We start from the raw sequence: 21,802 nt of genomic DNA on the forward strand, positions 1-21,802 counted from the left end.
ATGGCTGAGCAGGAATTTGAACCCTGCTCTCCAGAGTTGTACAACATTCAAACCAGTACCTGGCTCTTTAATCTTGGTGAACCGTAAAATAATTTTATTTGTAAAAAAACATACATAGCCTGCTGGCTAAAATCCTCAAGCTGTCCTATTATCTCAGTATCCATTTTAAAGTAATTAATATGTGTGTGTTTTTAATGTAATGTGTGCTTTTATTCTTCAAGCTGGCTGATGGGTGGTTTTTTTTCATCTGCACCATGGATACCAAAGACAGTGGTTGAATCATTTCCAAGAGGCAAGGTTGTTCCATTGTGGTCTGTAGGATTCAACCTTTTGTTTTCACGTTTGGAGCCTTGAGCTCTCTTGATATAATTCCTGAAGCAACATTTGATAGAATATTTGAAAATCAAATAGCTGAATTCAATTACATTTAAGACTATGCACAAGCAAGACGTCACCACCACAATATAGAGGAAGACTTTCTTCTCAGTGGGCTTGGATATGTAGCAGTCAACAGTGTTAGGACATGGATTCATATCACATTTCACCAGGCGGGGAACATCAAATCCACCGTAAAGTTTGTAAAACAGAAAGAGGAAACCTATTTCAAAACCTGTTTTGGAAAGGAGGCTGATGAGATAAGTGCATAGCAATCCACCATCCATACTCCCTGGGTCCTTGTAGAGCTTGGTTCTGTGTCTCTTTTCTCGACTCTCGCGATAAGCCACATGGAGAACGACAAGAAGTGATGGAGTAGAGACCATGATCAGTTGCAAGGCCCAAAGCCTTACTTGGGAAACTGGGAAAAAGTGGTCAAAACAGACATTTTCGCAGCCAGGTTGCTTAATGTTACACTCAAACTCCTTCTGTTCATCCTTCCAGACATGTTCTGCAGCTACAACGTAGACAAGCAGGCGGAATATGAACACAATAGCTAGCCAAATTCTGCCAATTCCAGTTGAATATTTATTCACTCCACTTAGAATATCTCGGAGAAATCCCCAGCTCATTTCTTCTACTTCAGGAAAAGCAAGACGCTGTAACAAAACAAATATACCATATGAGAGTGTCCATCGAAAATAGGAAGCATCCAAATTGAATTACATTACTGGTTGTGGGGGGAGTGACAGTTAGACCAGGGTAAGATACAACATTTGACCTATTTAAGAAACCTCACAGGCTGCGCTGCAGAAATAATCCAGTTTGATACTGCACTACCATTGCTCAATGCTATGGAATTCTGGAAATTGTAGTTTTGTGAGACATTTGGTCGTCTCTATCAGAGAGCTCTGGTGTCATAAAAAAATACAATTCCCAACATTCCACAGCATTGAGCTTGACAATGTGGTGTCAAACTGGATTATTTCTGCTGTGCAGATGCAGCCTTAGTCTTCCTATTTGTAAACTGGAAATAACAGAACTTTCTATTCCTGTTTTGCTCTTTCAAGGATCTTAGAATTTAGGGTACAAAGATGCATAAGAGAGACACTAGGGACAATTTGTTTTCATTTACTAGAAGAAACCATACGTAGCTTGTCCCTAAGCTCTGCAATTGTCTTCCTAGGGAAGTTAGCTGGCTCCCTCGCTGTCCTTCCATTGGCAGGTAAAAGTTTTACCTCCCTGATGGGCTTTTAGGACTTGCAAATGGCTATTGGTTTAATACCCTTTTAAAGTGTATTGTTTTAAATTGGACCTTTTAAACTTATTTTTAATGATTTAATAATGCTGAACTTTTGTCTGTTTTTTACTATATTGTAATAATTGTAAGCTGCCTTGTGTCTCAATTTTGGAAAGAAGGCAGGGTATAAATAAAGTAGTGGAAGAGGCAGAGATAAGTGGTGTGGGGTTCTTCCACTACTGGACTACTATTCAACATCATTTCTATAATGCTTAAAGCTAGGATTGACGTTTTTGGCATAGGAGGGTATCCATTTTGCAAGCTCTTGGAGGATTTCCAAGATTAAACCTTCACTTCTGCTGAGTTGGGATGGAGCCACTGAACCACAAGCCATATGTACAAAATAGCCCATTATGGGAAGGTCAGTTTGGGTAGAGGAAGCTTCCGTTTTTCATTCAGGATTAACCCTAATTCTTCGTTCCTGAGAGATGGCTGTCCAACCTCTGTTTAAAAGTCTCCAGAGAAGGAAAGTCCATTAACCTCTGAGGCAATCTGTTCCACTGTCAAAAAGAACAATGAATATTTTTATTTATTACATTATTCTATTACCGGAGAGCTCTGAATTCATTTGAATGCATTCATGCCAATGTCTTAAATGCCCTAAATTACTTCCTATTCCACTTAATCTATTGTATTGAGTACAAATTTAAGTATTTCAAGGTCTTTAGTCAAATAATTTATCAAATATTGAAATGGAATCTACTTTTCGTTGGCATACCTGCTTTATAGAGTAAAATGAGTATTTCTATAGATTCCCAATTGTTTCCTGAGACTCTTTGCCAATACAAAACTTATTTGCTGTAAATTCCATTGAATTCAATAGAATTTATATCTGACTGTACATAACAAGAATCAAACCTTGAAGCCTGCAAAGTAAATCAGTTTCAGTTCTATGATTTTGTTGCTAGGTGGCAGTATTTTCTTACAAAATAGCACTCCATTGCTCTTGTATCATACACAATAAAAGATTATTCCTTCCAGTATCCTGATACACTCTCAGTATCTAGTCTCCGAGGATCATAAGTACAATGTATATATTGCAATCTTTCAGTCCTAAATTATCTTAGATAATGGCCTTTAAGTGTGTAAAATGTGTTTTGTAATTGACTAACCTATTCAGGTGCCACAAGGCAATGCAAGGATAATGCAACGTCAAGCGTCCATGTGGCTAAACTGACTGCAGAATGGGGTGGTCTGATGTCAGGCATTAATAGAGAGCCATACAGAAGCGACTTCAGCTGAGATCCTCCCTTCTGCCTGTATAGTGTTAATTTGCACTAACTTAGTTAAGCAGTGAGCCAGTGTGGGTGGAGTGTTGGACTTCTACTCTGGAGAACAGGGTTCAATTCCCCGCTCTGCCATGGAAGCCCACTGAGAAATTTATCACACAGGAGGAATTTCTCTTAATTTCGAATGAAAAGAAAGTGGGGCCAGAATGCATTTATGTGAATTCACTAGTTCAGTGAATTTATGCAAATTCGAATTGGGTTCAAACTGATTTCTCATTGCCCGAAAATAGCTCGCCATTACCTGCAATTGCGTGTGGTAGTCTATCACGCAATAACATCAAACCCCATGATTGCGTTCAGATTGCCATTGGATTATACTTCCAGTTTCCCTTGTCTGATAAACTCCTGAGTGACCTTGGGCAAGTCACACACTCTCAGCCCTAGAAAACCCCATGACAGGGTAATCTTAGGGTCACCATAAGTTGGGAACAACTTAAAGGCACACAACCACAGTTCATCAGTGGTTGCACTATGCCACCTTTCTGCTGAATGCCAGTATTGAAGGCACTGCTGAATAGTTACGCATCATCCAAGAATCCAATTTGCAACAATTACACTTGCCAAAGGTCACTTGCACAATTGTGAAGTGAGCACAGACGTTACGTCATGGTCAAAACATACAAATGCATGACAAAAACAACAGAATCCTAGCCTTAATTTGATTCTAGCACTAACAGTTTCATCCAACGGTAGATGGAATACTAGAAGTAACAAGAACATACAGCCTTTAGGGATTTTTTTTTTGGCATGGTCTGTACTATGAATGTAAAGTGTACCATAGCTAGAATAATCATTGGCCCTTATCACACGTGAAATTTGAACTAAAATCCAGAGCCAATCTGAAGTGAAGGGGAAGAAGAGTTCAATTTGAATCCAAGTCCAATTCATGGAGCATTATCCCACATGAAGAACGAAATGTGTTTGATTCCTGAGTGCAAAGCGGACTGAGTGCACATTGAATTACCACACCAGTACATTTACATGCGGATCACCAATGCGAATTGGCGACCCTCGTGCATGCTCAGTGGTCGGTCTGAACGCATTGGAATCTTTGCCACTTCCGGCGGTGCAGACAGGGGGCCATTTCCTGGTTCCAGTTTCATGTGAATGCTGCCTCACAGAATGACAGCTTCACGTTTCTTCCTCCCTTTCTTTTTCCAATCCCTGGCAGCCCAATCCAAAATGGGTCCTCAGTCAGAGCCCCCATCCATTTCCGCACATCCCATATCTATCCTCCACTGCATTTCTTCCTCATCTCTTTCAGCCCACCCCTCCATCATCTCCTGTCATTCTCATCCATTTTCAGCAACATATACATCTATCCCCAGTGTCAGAGCCCACATCCATTTATTATTATTATTAAAAAATTCTTCTCTGCAAAAATAATCGTTGTAGCGCTGAAAGGCGATCTGACGGAGGACCCATTTGGAGGAGTGCAGAAATGATCCGGTTCCCTTATTCCCAATGCTCCCTAACGCTACCACTTTCCTGAATCAATCCCTCCACTCTCCTTCCCTGTGTAACAGTTGCCTTTCTTAGATTGCATCACACTGGGGAAGGACATAATCCAGTTGACTCCACTTTCACTGTCCTGGCTCAGGCTATGAATTCTGGGAAACTGTTAGTGTTGTGAGGACATGAGCCTTCTCTGCCAGAGAGCTCTGGTGCCTCAGCAAAACTAATATATATTATATTATTCTTATTAGTCTTATTCTTAGTATTATTATTAGTATTATTATTTGCCAGTGTCTTATGCTTCGGTGGGTACCCCGCCCCAGCCTTGTTGAGAAGGGCAAAAAAATAAATGGTTTGATAGTAAAAAAAAAAAGGGAATTATGATTCTTAGTAGGATGATATTATTATTAATAAGAATAATAATAATAAGCATAATAATCATCATAATAATAATAATAATCCTAATTAATAATAATTCTTTACTGCCTCTCCCTAGGCTGGAGGCCAGGGTTGCTTTGTTCTCCTTTGGGTACCTTTGCTTCCAGCCGAGGAAAAAGCAGGAAAGGAAATTATTATTATTATTCTTATTCTTATTATTATTATTTCTTATTAAAGAAATATTATGTGCCCTGTTCTGAAGGAGTACTGAAGCAAATGGAGCAAAATTGCAGCCACTGCATCATGCGGAAATTTGGCACTTGAGCTTTGGGGGGTGTGTACCAGTATGGAAGTAAAGTAAAGTTTGCATTCCACACCAGACAATTCGGATTGGAAATCAAAGTGGGCTTGGAAACAATATTTTTTGTTGATTCACTTGTTACCCAATCACAAAACTCAGGAGTCACTTGGAATTGGACTTTGGATTCTGGCTCAGAAGTACTCCCATAGAACGCAATCCATGTGATAATACATCACATTTTAACATGAACTCGCATGGATCAGGAGTGAATCCGATGGAGCTGCAAAACCTTTGTCTGCTAAGGGCCATTGAATTACTTCTGTGTTCTGTCTCATGTACCAAGGAGGGTGAGGAAGGCTAAATGCATATTTTAGTTTTTTGTTTGTGTACTTTAAATAATATTTACGTATATGTTGAGCCCTTTCCTATCAACTGCTCAATCCAAGGCAGCTCTGAGTTTCTGGGATCAGAATTAAGGGTTATAGATAAAACATAGGGGCTTGAGCCTATCTCTAAACCCTACCCTTTTTTCCCATTTAGGCATTTCAAAATGCGTATGGGACCAGGAACCACATCACTTACTTGCGAAAAGTTATGCTGAGTGGCTTTATTAGTAAAATTCACTCTGTAGATCAGGTAGACTCATCGCGCTGGACGGAGGCTCATAGAGCATTGAGTTGCCACCACTACAAGCAGGATTTCCAGTAGAGACCCCGCGGTAGCTGTCCAGCCTCTTTTTGAAGCCACCTAGAGAAGGAGACCCACCACTCTCTAGGCAATTGATTCTATTACAGGCCACTCTCACTCTCAAGAAGTCTTCTAAAACTAAAAACTCCAATCGATATCTGCTTCTGTAACAACACCCATTAGACCTGTCCCTACCCTGGGGGCAGCAGAGGACCTGGCTGCACCTTCATCTCTATGTCTACCTTGAGGTATTTCAAGAGTGCTATCATGTCATCCTCAGTCTTCTCTTCTCTTGCTGAACATGCCCGGCTTGCTCAACCTTCCTCTTTCTGTTTTGTTCCTGTTACCATCCTTTGTTGCCTTTTCTGAGCTTTCTCCAGCTATCTGTTTCCTTCTTCAAATGAGGTGCCCAGATAAATGTCATACAGGTCCTTGGTATCCATGAGGGTTGTTACAGGACCTTCGTGTATACCCAAAATCCATGGATGTTCATGTCCCATTAAATACACTAACCCAGTTAACATGTATCCCTTATATAAAATGCTAAAATCTAGGTTGACTTCAGTACTTATATATATATTTAAATACTTTGAAGCCATGGATGGTTGAATCATGGATAAAGAATCCGTGGATAGAGTGGCCCAACTGTACTCCAGATGCGGCTTGGCCTCGTGAAGAATATAGTGGAATATTACATCCCTTGGACTGGAACACAACCATGGTTCTAATAATAATAGCTAAAATCTTATTTGCTTCTTTGCTACAGTATCACACTGCTGGATCAAGTTTAACTTATGTCAGTATAATCCAGATCTTTCCACAAAAGTATACTACTAGGCCAAGTTCCTCCATTTATATACCTGTACATTTGTTTAGTTGGGGTTTGTGACCTAACTGCAGAATTGTATTTGCTTTATTAGAATTTCATCCATTATCTCACCTGGTTTTCTTTTTTATCAAGTCCTGTTTTTCCAATATGTTAGCACACTTTCCAGTTTTCTTTTCATCGCGGACATTTGACATGCATTTCCTCTACTTTCATAATCTGAGTCATTGGCTAAAAATGTGAAGAATGACAGCCCCAGGGACAAAATCCTGAGCACTCCACTCAAGATTTTCCCTCAATTTGACGTGTGGGTCACCTTGTTGCTGTGTGCCTTCAATTCATTTTGACTTATGGTGACCCTAGGGTTTTTCTGGCAAAAAACTGGTTCAAGCGGGTTGCCATGCTTTCTATGAGGGCGAGAGAGTATGACATACCCCAGGGTTACCCAGTAAGTTTCCATGGTGGAGCAGAGACTCCAACCTTGGTTCTGCCAGAGTTCTAATTCTAACACTCAAATAAATACCCTACCCTCTCTCCTAGGACCACTAGTGACCTGTGTTTCCGTAAGCATCAGTTCCTAAGTTGACGCTGGGAGCCTTCTAAATGTTTCTGGGTGCTGTTTCCCATAAATCCCAGCAGCTGGCCACTGACCTAGTTAGTCTATAACATCTGGATGGGCAGAGGATCCCTCTCAATAGTGGGAAGTTACTTTTTTTTTGTTAACACATAATACCCCTAAAGGTTACAGATCCCATCTGATTGTGGAAGCTAAGCAGGATTAGCCTGGTAGTACTTCGAGGGCGGTATACTTCAGAGGAAAGACCTGGCAAAGGCCATTCTGGTATTCCTTGTCAAGACAACCTATGAAATCCATTGGGTCACCAAACTTGACAAGCAACATGAGTCACATGGCCACACAAATCCTGCCCAACCCAGCATGGACACTGTTCAAGTTGATCACGTAACTGTTCAGTTTCTGGGTCTTCACCACTGCAATGGTACTTGTATTTTCAGCCTACACAAATCCAACTCAGCGTTACTTTACAATGTTTGCCTCCATCAGAGAGTGTTACCAGTCCCCTGTGCAATTTAAGCTTTAATTATTTGACCCAGCTGTTTGTAGTTGCCTTTCTTCTTCGTGGTCTCTGCCGCATCATTACAAATGGTTCACTGCGCGCCTTGCGCCGTTGCGCTCGGAACCTACTGGAATCACTGGGCCAGAGTTAACTCTGAAACATATTGAACTTTTTTGCGGTACCTCCGCCCACCCGTTATAAGGCCCCTGCCTTCCCGCTCTTTTCCCAGTTCCTTTTTTCCGCCGCGCTATCTACTTCTAGGGAACTTCCGCTGCTCTGCTTTGTTAACGGAATCCACTTTCACTTTCGACCTCGGGACTGTTTTGACCAACTCTCTCTCCGCCCGGTTAAACTTCGGAACTTCTTCGCTGTTCTACTTCGCTCTTGATTCTCCCTCGGATTTGACGACTCGGAAACGATTGCCTGCGCCCTTCAAAAAATTGTACTGTCTGCGGGGGCAAGTTGCCCGTCCAGGACCCTCACTCCTCCTGCTGTTTTGCCTGGAGAGACCATGATGCAGAGCCTGCACCTCTTTAAGTCTCTGTCCTCCCAAGCCAGGAAGAACCGGGAGTCCCGGCTCACCTCGGCTATTGGCCCCTGGGAACGGTCCTGAGGACGTCCCCGCTCGTCTCGCTCCCCCCGGCCGCTCCGCCTGCCGTTTTCTTCACGGGCCAGCGCTTTCTAGTTGTGGTCTCGTCCCGGCCGGGACACGGTCTCCGACCACCTCCGATTTGACCCGTGGTCCCCCGACGAGACCAGTGGCACCGATGAACCCTCCAAGCGTTCCCAGAACACGCCGGGATGAGGGTTTCGAGCCCAGGGAGAGATCCGGGAGGCAGCCATCCCCGGAGGGCTCGCGCCGCGAGAGCGTCGGAGGCAGAGGTCCGGACTGCCTCGGCTACCGTCCTCCAAGCATCGTCGGAAGGCATCCCGACACGCTCCCAGGTGTTGCCCGAGATGGAGGCGTCTTCCTTCGGCTAAGGCAGCACCATCGAGAGGGCTTAAGCCAGCCAAGACCCACTTAAGGGACCCACTGTCCTGCCCTGTGACTTGCCGGAACAACCCCTTCTTCCCGCCTGAAACCTGGCGGTGACTACGACGTCTTCCAAAAAGAGTCGTCATCCCGAGATGACCGAGGCAGCTCCACCCAAAAAAGTCCAAGTCCAGTCCACGGACTAAGGAAACCTACTGAGGTCGCAGCGCCCCAGCCAAGTCAGCTGAGCAGCGTCCCGCAAGCAAAAGCAAGAGCCAACGCTCCCCCTCCACGGAGACTAGGAGAGGACCTCCCTCGTGCCCTGAGGCGAACGCCCACAGTCATGCGACCACGGTGCCGACCACACCGCTCCGCCGCACTCCAAGATCTCGCCGCCGTCAGGAACCCTTTCTCCTCAGAGGGAGCCTTCTCTACTCTCGGTCCAATCGTTCTGAGGAGGAGGCTGCCCCGTTTTCTGACACCGATGAGCCGTGGGGGGGCTGACACGGACATGTTCTGTGACACGTAAAACTCAAAGCTACTACAGTCGGGCCCCAGGAGAAGGCCTGCCGGGAGTTCACCGGCTCGTAAACTGCGACCTGCGATGCCCCAAGGAGACAACAACATTCAATCCTTCCCAGGCTGTGGCCTCATCCTCGGTGCCTCGTCGCCCGCCTTCCAAGCACTGGCTCCACAGATCCCGAGCTCGCACCCCATCCCAAGTCAGGGTGACGGACATTCCCCTGGAAATCTGACTCCTATTTCCAATCAGTTCCCCTGCCCCATCGCGGGGGAACCTTCGGACGGATGAGGACGACCCATCCGACGGCCCTCACCGCAGGGGAGATGCATCACCCGGGCTCCTCTCACTTACCGATGATGTTCGCTCCTTCATGCGGCACATCCATTAGATGTGCCGGACTCTTGACATCGCGCTTTCCCCGCCTGAATGAGGAGGCCCGCGACCCGGTTAGCGTGTAGAACGCCGAGTCCTCGGTCGTGTCCCACCCCCACCATGCATCCCGATGCTGCCTTCATTGCAGTCCCTCGTGCAAGAGTCATGGGGATGCTCCGACTTCGCTCGCCGCGTCCTCCAGGAAGGTCGAAACGCTTTTTGTTGTATCGGATCGCCCCCCCGGCTGTCCATTGGTTGACCGACCATCCAAGCCGAACTCGGCATTGTCGAGGGGGCACAAGCAGACCTTCGTGCCAAACACGCGACTTCCCCCAGCGACCGAGACTAAAAGACGGATGGCCTGGCGACGGCGGCCTACTCCTCGGCGCCCGCCCTCCTCGTGACGGTCTCTAAACCTACAATGCATATATGGGGGCCTACCTCCAGGCGCCTTTATGGAGGGGATTTCGCCCATCGTCCCTGCCGTTCCTTATGATGTCCACACGTTCGCTTGTGCGAGATCCGTGTGATGCGGGCCCACTCGTTAGGTGAATTGGATTCATCACCGCCTCCAGGAACTAGCCGACTGCGTGGACTAGGCATGGCCAGCATCTCTCGCCGCTGCGCCGGCATGCCTGGTTGAGAGGAGGAATCTGCCCTCAACGGCCAACTTTTTAAATCGGCCATGAGGAATGCCACTGGCCCAGTACCGGCCTTTTCCACGCCGACCACTGACTAGCGTTCGACCGCAAAGTTCAGAATGACGGCTGCTGCTAAGACGCACGGGATGTCTTCCGCCCCATTCTCGCCCTTCAAGACAATGGAGGCGGCACCGTCTTGGCCGCCGCAGGTCAGTCCAGGGCTCTTTTTCTCAGATCGACAGGCCTCAACAACAGGACTCACCGAGGCGCCGTTCTCCCTCGCCGTCTTCCTCTCCTCTGGCCGTCGCCAATTTCCCGCCCGGTACCACAAAGTCCCGCGGCAGGACACCGGCCCAGGGGAAGAAAGAAGAGACCCTTGAAGGGGCGCAGCTCACTTCGTTCACCTTCGCCCTTATTCTTTTTGGACATCTGAGGCCCTTTTAACACCTGGGCCTTGATACATCGGACTCGGTTCTTAACATGTCCACAGGGGGATATACCCTCTAGTTCCAAGAGGCTCCCTCCAACCGGAGCGTTTATGTCCACTCCCCCCTCGGACCACCCTCTCACGAAGTGCGCATTCTACTTGAAAAAATGGGCAATCTCCCCTTTACCGCACCGAGCAATTCTCTCGGCCCTTTTCTTCCAGGTACTTAACGGTACCGACGGGCGGATGGGTGACATCAGGCCCCATCCTTGACTGAGAGAATTAAACTGTTTGTTTCTGAATACGTCGCTTTCGAATGTAACTTTGGCCCCCATTTGCCTATGCTCCATCAGGGCCTTGTGGTTTGCAACCGTCGACCTGAAGGATGCCGATTTTCCACATTCGGGATCCGAGAGTCTCATCGACGATTCCTCACCTTAGATGTGGCTCTTCGCCCTACCACTTACACGTCCTCCCTCCAGCCTTGCACCCCGGCACCGAGACAGAAGTATTCACGAAGTGCATGGCACCGGTGTGGCCATACTTCATCAAAAGGGGGTCCTTGTCCCAAGAGAGCTGCAGGAGGCACTCTCCTTCGCCTTACGCCTTTTCGGACTCCCTCGGATGGTCATCACCCGAGGAGAAGTCCCACTTCCCACCTCCAGGCAGGCAAGTTCCCTCGGGTCCATCCTCGACTCCGGAAACATGCCTCCGCCTTTTTCCCTCAGACCGTTTCCAGGCGCTGACGACCTCGGATCAGGCTTGCATCTCTCACAGAAGGGTGGGGCCAGGGATGTCCGGCGGTCGCCCTCTTTTTATTTTTTTTTTCTCTAGGTCACATGCTTCGACACCTTTCGTCACACCTTGTTCAAGACTCCGCCTTCGACCTTTCTTCAATCCTGTTTCCTCTCGGCCTTCTCTTCCGATGACAGACCCTCCATCCAAATGGCTCACTGGGTAACCAGACCTATAGCCGCTTCTCAGGGATGGTGGCTAGACGACCACAACGTTGTGCATCGGAATGCCCTTTCATCTGCCACAGCCCCCGCTGACCCTTACACCGGATGCGTCCCCCTCGAGGGAGGGGCGCTCACTTTCTCGACCTGGTCGTCATCAACGACGGTGGTACTACCCAAGCCGAGCTCTTCCACATCACCGCTCTGGAAATGTTGGCGGTGGAGAAAGCTTTGAGGGCATTCGAATCCGTTATCATGGACAAGGTGGTCCTCAGAGAACGGACAACACCACCGTGATGTACTACATATCAACAAAACACAGGTGTACCAGGTCCAGGGACCCTGCTCGACCTACTCGCTCCGCATCTGGGACGGTGATCCACAGGACACGCCTCCTCAGGCGATTCATCTTCCGGAGGAGGCAGAGGACAACGAACTGGCCGGATCGCCTGAGCAGATCCCCCTCGGCGTGCCACGAGTGGAGGCTCCGTTCCCGAGGACGGCGCGACCTTTGACGGTGGGAAAATCCCCGTGATGACCTCTTCGAGACCAGATTGGAAACAGCCACTGTCCCAGTTCTGCTCCGGGAAGGCGAATGGACGGATCCCTCGGAGACGCGTCGCTTTCCTCGGGGACGGGGGAGCTCCTCTAACGCCTTCCTCGTTCCCTCCATATCAGGGTGGTGTCCATAGATTACACCGGACCGCTTGCATGCGATCCTCATCACCCCGTGGTGGCCGAGACGCCGTGGTTCGCATCCTTCTCCATCTCTCCAGAGATGGCTTCCTCCGTCTCGACCCTCGTCCGGGACCTGCTGTCGATCCAAGACGTACGGATTCTCCCACCCCGGACATCAGGCCTGCGCTGGTTCGCCTGGCGGTTCAGCCCTGACCGCTTTCGGAGGCAGTGAGGAGGTGATCCTGGCTTCGAGGGGACCTTCCACCCCGCGCTCTTATGCCCTGAAATGGAGGAGATTTTTTGCCTGTTCCTTGACCAAAGGGCTTGTCTCCTGCACCGGTGTCCACTCCAGTGTGCTGGAGTTTTTCGATGTCATTTTTGGATGGAGGGCTGTCCCTCAATTCCATCAAATGACTACTGTCTGCCATCTGTGCCAAATACCAGTTCGGGGGGAGGGTTTTTTCTCAACGACCCCTTGGTGAGGTGTTCCGAAGGGTTGTGCCCATTCTGTTTTCCTCCTGTGTCGTACCAACGCGCGCTTGGAGCTTGGAGTCGGTACTGTCGCTCTCAATCAAGCCTTGAACCAATGCCACAGCGACTGAGACTCTGAATTGAAACAACCGCTTTCCTTGTGGCCATCACCTCTGCCCGCCGTGCGGTGTGAGCGACACTCTGTGCTTTACGGAGGGGACCAGCCATTTCTGAGGTTCCACAAAGGACAGGTGAGGGGGGTGGTCCTCCGTACAGACATCAACCTTCTTGCCGAAGATTGTGTTTCTGCTTTCCACATGTGCAGTACCTTGGTTGCCCACTCTCGCATCCAACCCGACGTCGGGATTGCGGAGCGACGCCTGCACTCTCTTTCATGTCAGGAGTCAGGCGCGCACTTGCATTTTACCTGGACGAACTGCTGCCTCAAGTCGGTCCGAGAGACTTTTCCAATGCTACTCGAACCGAACGAAGAAAGTGTTGCCTGTGTCTGCGATAGTTCTTGTCCAAATGGGTGGTGGTTCCATCCACCTCTGCTATGAAACTGTTAGGCAATCCTCTCCCTGGCAGTGTCGGTCCCTCCACAAGGTCAATGGCCAGCCTCCTCGCATTCCTGTCGGGGATAGATTCCTTTGGCTGATGTCTGCAAGGCTGCTGTTCTGATCCCAACCTCTGACTTTTATTAAGCACTATAGGTTGCGACACCAGGGCCATCCGAGACGCAGCTTTCGGGAGGGCTGTGTTGTTTCAGGGTGGTTGCCTTGATTGCACTACTGAGTTTTGTGTTTATTACTCTTGTAACAGTTGACACTGTTTACATTTTGTCGTTGACTGTTGGTTTGCACAAGTCTATGGGATCGGTCTTGCAGACCCTGTTCCCTTCTCAGGTTAGAAAGTTTATTGCTATTTGATCTGTGCATGAACAAAAAGACTGACTCTTTATAGTTCAAGTTGTTTTATTGTATAAAATATACCTTTGGTTTACCATAGCTATAGTCTTCAGGAACACTCCCTCCGCCGCATACCTTAGCTTGTCAGTCTAAACCCATTTGTATGATTCGCAGCGACCACGAAGAAGAAGGACAGGTTGCTTACCGTACAGTATTTCTTGAGTGGTCATTCTAGCGACTACATACAAATTCCCACCCGTCCGTCCCCTCCGTGTCCTGCTCACATTGCTCTTCCATCGCCTGCTTGGCGGAAAAAATTGCGGAACTGGGGAAAAAGCCGGAAATGCAGGGCCTTATAACGTTTCCGGGCGGAGTTTTTTACCGCCAAAAAGTTTTCAAATTGTTGCAGAGTTTAAACTCTGCCCTGTGATTCAGTAGGTTCCGAGCAAGGCACCAGGCACTGCGCAGGCGCAGTGAACACCCTTTGTATGATCGCAGATGACCACTGAAGAACTACTGTTACAGGTAGCACTTACACAACTGTAAGTAAACCCATGATATATATGGTACTGTGTAGATTATGTCAGTGCTATTCAAAGCAGTGGTGGTCCTGAGATCGGTGCTGGTCTCTGAGTCATCTGCTGCAGCTGCCTCATGAGTTTCCAGGAAATAAAGAAATAATTGTAGCTACTGAGTACAGAAATGGTACTGAAGTCTGGCACATTGGAAAAAAAAATAATTGCCAGTCCCTCACATAGGATCGCTTAGGAAGCACTGGTTTAGACAACGTAAGAGAAGATCACAGGCTATAACCATTCAGAATTTAGATTGTGCCCCATCAAATAAGGGAGGATCCTAAAATACAGTAAAAATATTTTGTTTTACAAAACCATGTCAGCATTTTTCAAATAAACATGGGTTGTACAACCAATGTTTAAGAGCCATGTTTGGTTTGTTAGACTCAAGGTTTTGTTGTCATCCCTGTCAGATGGACTTCTATCCACTTCTGCAACTGATTCCAAGAACATTCTTTAAATAATGGTGTGATGACAGGATCCACAGGTGGATCTACACTGACCAGAATATTCTGTGGTGATGAAGCTGCCCTGAATTCCCTAGTACTTGTGCATTCAGGAGCAATGCCAAGTACCTGACTACACAGCATCCCATTGTGCCACCTGCCACCTCAGCTGGCACAATTTGCTCCCTCTGAGGCCAGAAATGCATCCAACATCAATCATATGGCTGGGCGTCTCGGTGTGACTTCACTGGGAGCCACTTGCATCACCACTGGCAGGTGGCACAATGGGACACTGTGTAGACAGCCACCTGGCAGAGCTCTGAAATGCTCTGGATTTTCTAAGAAGATATAGGCCCCATTCCCACTGGGCAAAAAAGCGGCTTATTTTGCTGCGATTCTGACTCAGATTTTTTTTTCCTGAGTCGTAATCGAATCTGACCCATCGTTCCCATTAAAAACGGGTGCAAACAGAACCAGGTTTTTTTACCACTGTTTTCGTTCCCATTGGTATTTTCCCTGTGGTAATTTGAAGCGGGTTATTTTGTTCCCCGTTCCCATTGCCCTTCCGGGACCTCTTTTTTTAAAATCAGCTGTCAACGTCACAGCCAATCAGTCGCTTAGGCGCTTTTCCCCTCCAAGAAAGGAAGAAGGGAGCCTCTATTCCCCTCAAATCCCTTTGCATCCGAGGCTCTTCTGTGTCTCCCCAGATTCCCTTTGGGAAAGAGAGAAGAGAAGGCTCGATCCCCCCCTCAGATCCCCGGGGTGTCCAGGCTCTCCTGTGTCTTCCCATAGTTCCTCTGGGAAAGAGAGAAGGAGCCTCCATTCCCCCCAATCCCTTTGCCTCCCCCATTGCTCCCTGGGCTGTCTGGGGGGGGCGATCAAGCAGGCATGTACTGCAAAGCCCATCTGCTGCTCAGGCGCTAAGGCGGAGGCGAAAAAAAGAAAAAAGAATAGTATAAAATGGTGTTCAATGGCTCTCCTCATACATCGGTCTATGAATGTGGAGCAGAGGGGAGGTTGCAGGGGGAGTAATGTGTTTGCTGCATTTGGAGCTCAATGTAGCACGATCGTCTTACCTTGCTTCCCAATCCACTGGGGGAAAGGCTATGCGAACAGAAGAAAATGGTGCCGGCAATGCAGAAAGAGAACAAAGAGGGTGACACCCCCAGGTCAGCCCCTTGAGCGCTGCTCCTCCCATCTCCAGGTTCCCGAATCAGATACCCTTTCATTCCCATTCTTTTGCCCCAAATCAGACTAGGAAGGCACAGGAAAACTCACTAAAAAGCCACTGTTTTTTAAAACCAGTTTATCGACTTATAATTCAGGTTTTTCAGGATAATTTGATTCAGATTCGAATTCCAATGGAAACGATATCGGAGCAATGCGGGTCGAATGCATGCTTAAATGGAAACGATGCACCCATGATTCGCATCCTGATCTGCGTTATAGGCCAGTGGGAATGGGGCCCTAGAGTAAATGGTGAGTTTTTTTGAAAGAGGATTAAGGGAGGGATGGCCTGGATTCATGGCAGGACTGACCTTTTTATGTGCAGACAATCCATAGTCAAATCAAGCCTTTGGCTCTGTGGGGGAAACCAATATAAATGGTCTGTGCAGATGTGCCCTGTATAAATTATTTGGATAAGAGATGGCCATGGCATCCAGATGTTGAACTGCAACTGAAACCCCCATCAACCTTGGGCAGCATAGCTAGTGTTTAAGGATAACAGGCATTGCAGTCCAACAATATCTAGAAGACCACATGTTCCCCATTCTTGTAAGATTCACAAATGTTCATGCATTTAGATGAGAGAGCAACTGAGCTATGTATATTAGAAACTCATGCCACCATACCATTCCAGGCACTCCTGTCCAGTCACACACTGCAGCCGAGCTCTCCTTGATCAAAACATATTGCTACAAATAATAAAGGGGGATCTAGCATTAGCACAGATTTTACAATGGTGAGAGACATAACACCCAGAGCACAGAGAGGTCCTTGCATCAGTGGAGTCCAAACCTTCTCACTTATTTCACAATAAATGTAATGCAAAGATAGAGAATTGATACCTAACCAACCAAAAACAGCTAATGAATATAATTAAGTTTAAGGACCTTGTTTCTTATTGTTACTAAGTTAAACATTACCTTGTACAAGCTTTCCTAATTATGCATACTTAAAAAAAAACATGTAGGACATGCTTGTCCTAAAGCTTTAACAAAACTGGCCAAAATCCAAAGTGTGCACTGGATGTGTTATACATGCCAAAATGTTCCCTTTTCCCCTCCACAACATCTCAATATTTCTCCTTGAAGCTGCAAAAGAGAATTGAGGAGCTGCCTTTCAGGACAGGATGTCATGCAGCCACAAAGGAAATTTGGCCTACTTTGGTCACATGGGTGTACCTTACATTTTTGTTCAAGGTTCATTGGATTCCTGTGAGTAATCCCAAATTAGATCCCATGATGCATTCAGCTTCTGGAGTGGGCATTCATACTACAGGCAGCTGTTCTACATCAGACAGAAACAAATAATACTCACCAGACAGCAATAAACAATAGCTGAGTTCTATGGACACGCGTCCTAAACCAGCTCTGTCCTATTGCCCACAATCATTCTTATGAGGAATGAAGCTTGGAAAAATTGCTGCCTGGACTATAACTCCAAGAATTGCCCAAACCATGATTGGAAAGGCCATGCTTCCACTGCAGTGGTGCACTCTGGCCAGGACTTTGGGGCAGAAGTGCTGAGTTGCACAAAGTAGAATGAGCAGAAGGTCCCCACAAACATAGCCAGAATAGATGGCTGCATTTTCACATATAGTTAGTAATACATAATACCATCTGAAGAAAGGGGATAGTTAAGACCATGAAACTCATAAAGGTATGTTAGAAAACTAGCAGTAACACTACCACATTCAAAAAGCTCACCCGAAGGGGTGGTTTGCAGGGCCCAGAATGCCTCCCATTAGTCTTCTCAAAACTCTCCCTTTTTTAGTCTTTGAGTGTGATTTTCAGTTGATTTTCTGCCTGCCCCCCCCCCCCAACAAACCACCAAATGGCCCAAAATACACACAAATGGCCATTTCCCCTCCCCTGGCCTGTGAAAACCTTTGGCTGAGACCTTGCTCAAATTGATGACCAGAAGTATTTCTGTGTAATTCCCAGTGTGCTGGGAAGCATATGGGGAAATTGATCACTGCCCCTACACAGTTGTCCACTCCAGCCTAGACATTTTTGAAAACAAAAACAAGAGGGAAATTGGAAAATATCAATGGGTGGTGCCAAATTAAGCCATGAACTTTCCACAGGGGCTTTTGTTCCTGCCATCAATTTAGAAGTGTAAATTTGGTGAGGGGCTGCCCTACACTTTATAGATAATGAAGTTTACCATAAGTACTTGCAATGCCAGAGGTAGAACGTTGGGCCACATTTAAAGAGATTATACCGTACATATCTAGTCAGGAGGCACACACTGCAGGTCTTTTTCTAGCTTAACACAACAACTTTACAAGCAAGGGAGTGGCTGCTGCATTGTGTACTCTGCTGGCATGGTGTTGAAAGACTAAAACATTGGGGAAATGCGAGATGAACACAAAATGTCCTTTTTAAGTGTAAAAAAGGCACTGACCAAGCCTATGAGCTTCAGCTCCTAAAATGGGGTAATATATAATAATTCAGTGGGACACCTTTATCTAAAGCACAAAGACATAACAAGTCTTATTTGGCATAAGCTCTCAAGGGCTCCAGCCCACTTAATCAGACTGCATCTGATGAAATGGGCCCAGTCCATTAAAAAACTATGCCAAAATGAAACCTGCAAGTCTTTAAGATAACCACAAGACTCTTGGTTGTTGTTTTTACAACAGCAGACTGATATATCTACCCTTCTAGCAATTTCTGTGTAACATCAAGAGATTTGTTTCTTCCTGTATGCTTTGCTGACGTATACCCCCTGCTACCCCTGCCAAAATGCCAGGTGCTCACTACTTGTGATGCTTCAGAGAGAATGTAATACCCCAGACAGGTTCATGTGTGTTTTGGCTCAAGTTATTCTCAGCAATTTTGTGGCACTGGCAGCATTCCATAATGGGTTCCCTTAAAAATGGATTGAATACTCTCACAGATCTTCAGTGCAATGTCCTGTTTGACATAAATTGTCTGTAGCTTTTGTCCTGTTGTCTGCAACATTCACTTGCACTGTGAAGTCCCATTTGCTTTAAGAAGACTACACATGCTGCATTTTCAAAAAGTTCATAGTAAGAAAAATTGACCAGATATAACTTGTCCTGCTGTCATGGAGAATTAACTTGTGCCTTCCCAGTGCTCCTTTGTAACTTGCAATGAAAGACACAGAAACAGTGTTCTATCTAGCAAAGGCCTTCAGCCTTTCCGGACCACAAAACATGGAGCTCACTTCAAAGCATTTAGATAGTATTTTAATGTACTCTCTTTTGTTTTCTCTCTCTCTTTCATCTTCCTGTCTCTAAACCTTCACTTTCCCTTTATATCTCTTTCACTTTTCCTCTGTTTCTTTGTCTAATGACTGGCATGGTGACTCCTCCTAGATAAAGTTGTTGGCAATGCAAATATGGATAATTATTGACCAATTTTAGAAATTACTTTTTGGGGAACGCTACCTTTCAAAAACCCCTAACGTTGCCACTGAACCATGGTGGCAGTGGGATTCTGAGCACTGTAGTCCAAAAATTAACTTGGACAAGCTCTTTGAGAGAATTACTAGATGTCAATTGAGGCCATATTAAATCTAGCAGGCTACCCTTCTCAATGGATGTATCTTTTATAACATCATCTTTTTGTGTACATTTTTACACATAGCTATTATTACACCTTCTCCACATTATCTAATTCACCTTAGTTCATTCCATTTCAGACATTCTGTTTTGCTGGGTGGGGAGAAAGGCTCTTTTAGTGGCATATATGAGGTTGCCAAAAATATCATATAAACAAATGCTAATGTGTCATCCGGATAATTGTTTTAAAAGGTTTTTAAGTAACTGTCATAGAAAAAAAATGTCGCAGTAAACCATGGTGGGCCAGAAGGTCATCTGAAAGTCCAGCGTCAATCATCCATCACAGATGGACAGATTTTAATATCCACTATGGCATGGCATTTGTCTGTTTCTATAGGCAAACCCGCTTCATTTGTATTTCCTGAGAATTTAAACATTTTCCAGCAAAACCTTTCTGCAAGGCTATTTTTGTTGAATTTGACGTACTTAGAATCTAAATGCTATTTTACTATCAAGCTGTTTAAAAGGGAAGACATTTACATGTTGTTTAAGATAAGTGGAAAACAGACTTACCTATATAACAGCAGATGGTTGTCAGAGAACACAGCAGGTTTCTGGTACCATTAAAAATTAATGATTCCTCTTCCCAGAAAGGGAGTTTTACAGCTTCAGGTCTTGAAAAGTGATTCCGGTGGTTTCCTAGGCAGTGTAACCTAAACAGGTGTAACCTGATCATTTCTTCTAGCATACTATTCAAATGAGGAACACCACATGCCTCCTGTTGTCCAGAGGAGTGTCAGAGAAAACAGAAACTCAAACTGAATAGCATTGCTGCTGAACTTATATATTTTAAATAGCATACTTGGGCTTCCCATGCTGGAGCAGAATTGGAAAATTCTTCTGTTAGAGGTTAAGTTGAAAGGCAGCGTGCTGTAGAGGAAAGCATGTCTGGCTTGGTCTCTAGAGACTGGCATTCCAGTTCCTGGTCAGCAATGAAGTTTATTTGAGGTTGCTTCCAGAGAGTTCCCAGCACACCCCTCCCAAAAAAATGGCACTGCTATTACATTTTAACAGGTTTGGGGTGTGTGGCAAAAAGGTGGAAGAAGCAGTGGAGAAAATACAGGAGGATTTAAAGCTGAAGATTTTGTTCACTTGTTTAATTTACATCCCATTGTTTTCCCAGTACAGGACCAAAGATGGCATTATCTTGACCACTAGTAAAATTTTCTGAATGAGGCAAGGTGGCTGCAATTGCAAAGCACTCCTGGTGACTTTGAACCAGTCACTCACTCTTGGCCTAATGTTCCTCAAAACATACACGCACACCAAAAAACCACCTTGAATACAACATGGGGGGGGACTAGTCTGGACCTCAAGGAGAATGAGCTAGCTCCTCAGAAACCTCGCCATCTGGTGTTGGCAATGTACAGGCCAGAGGCCACAAGTGGCCACCACCTCCCCAGCTTGCTTGCTTATTATTTATTTATTTTTGCACATCTCAATCTTGCCAGAGTCCATGGACCACTCCTTTTCTGTCCCTCCCCAAAAAGGGCAAATTAGCTTTCTTTGGAAGCCTCCAAGAGCAGCAAAATTACTTTTTAAATACAGTAGGTTGCAGCTTGCCCTACATACACTGCTAAACATAATAAACATCATTTTTTTTAAAAAAATGGAAGTGGCATTTCAGCCACTTAAGTTTGGGGGGGCTAGGGGGCTATTTTGGGAGAATATGTAGCATTTGGTGAGTCTTGTTAGCAGAAAAGCAGCTTCCAGACCCATTGCAGTTGCCAGCCTCTGTTGTGCATTACACTCCATTAAGTCAGTCTCACACTGATGTCCAGAAAGCCCTTTTTGTTTGTTTGTTGTTAACTGCCATCAAGCCTTCCCAGTCATCCTGTCATTAACAGCTCTGCTTAGATATTGCAGATTCAAGACCAGGGATTCCTTGATTGAATCGTGCATGGCAGGGAGTTGGACTGAATGGCCCTTGTGGTCTCTTCCAATTCTGTGATTCTATGATTCTATTCTATTCTATGAGTCTATCCAACTACATTGCAGAATTCAAAGATATAGCGGTGTTAGTCTGTGCAATCAGTATGTAGAGAGATCTTGTAGCACATTTGAGACTAACTAAAGAAAGAAGTTGGCAGCATGAGCTTTCATAGACTTAAGTTTATTTCCTCAGATGCACCCTCCAAATGGATGTGAGGAAGTAGACTTAAGTCTACGAAAGTTCATGCTGCCAACTTCTTTCTTTAGTCAGTCTCAATGGTGTTGTTACAATATACATCTACACTGCAGTTTTCCTCACATTGTTGTCTTTTCTAGTGAATCCTGTTTTTTCATGATGTGTCCAAAGTGCAAAAGTTTCAGTTTAGTGATCTTCGCTTCT

The 21,802-nt window shown here is 45.9% G+C and overlaps 1 protein-coding gene across 1 annotated transcript; it reads right to left on the reverse strand.

The window, feature by feature from the left end:
* On the reverse strand, nt 1-20,025 carry LOC121917456 (gap junction beta-7 protein-like). Its single transcript, XM_042443437.1, has 2 exons — nt 19,984-20,025; nt 1-1,034 (listed from the first exon to the last, which is right to left on the reverse strand). Exon 2 carries the CDS (start codon nt 1,005-1,007, stop codon nt 210-212), a length of 798 nt encoding a protein of 265 aa, XP_042299371.1. The 5' UTR covers nt 1,008-1,034; nt 19,984-20,025; the 3' UTR covers nt 1-209.
* Between the last annotated feature and the right edge of the window lie 1,777 nt (nt 20,026-21,802).

The sequence above is a fragment of the Sceloporus undulatus genome, unplaced genomic scaffold (genome assembly GCF_019175285.1).
Source record: "Sceloporus undulatus isolate JIND9_A2432 ecotype Alabama unplaced genomic scaffold, SceUnd_v1.1 scaffold_19, whole genome shotgun sequence".
Lineage (NCBI taxonomy): Eukaryota > Metazoa > Chordata > Lepidosauria > Squamata > Phrynosomatidae > Sceloporus > Sceloporus undulatus.

Coding starts and splice junctions, on each gene's coding strand:
- LOC121917456 (XM_042443437.1), bottom strand. CDS start 1,007: ATGAGCTGGGGATTTCTCCGAGATATTCTAAGTGGAGTGAATAAATAT.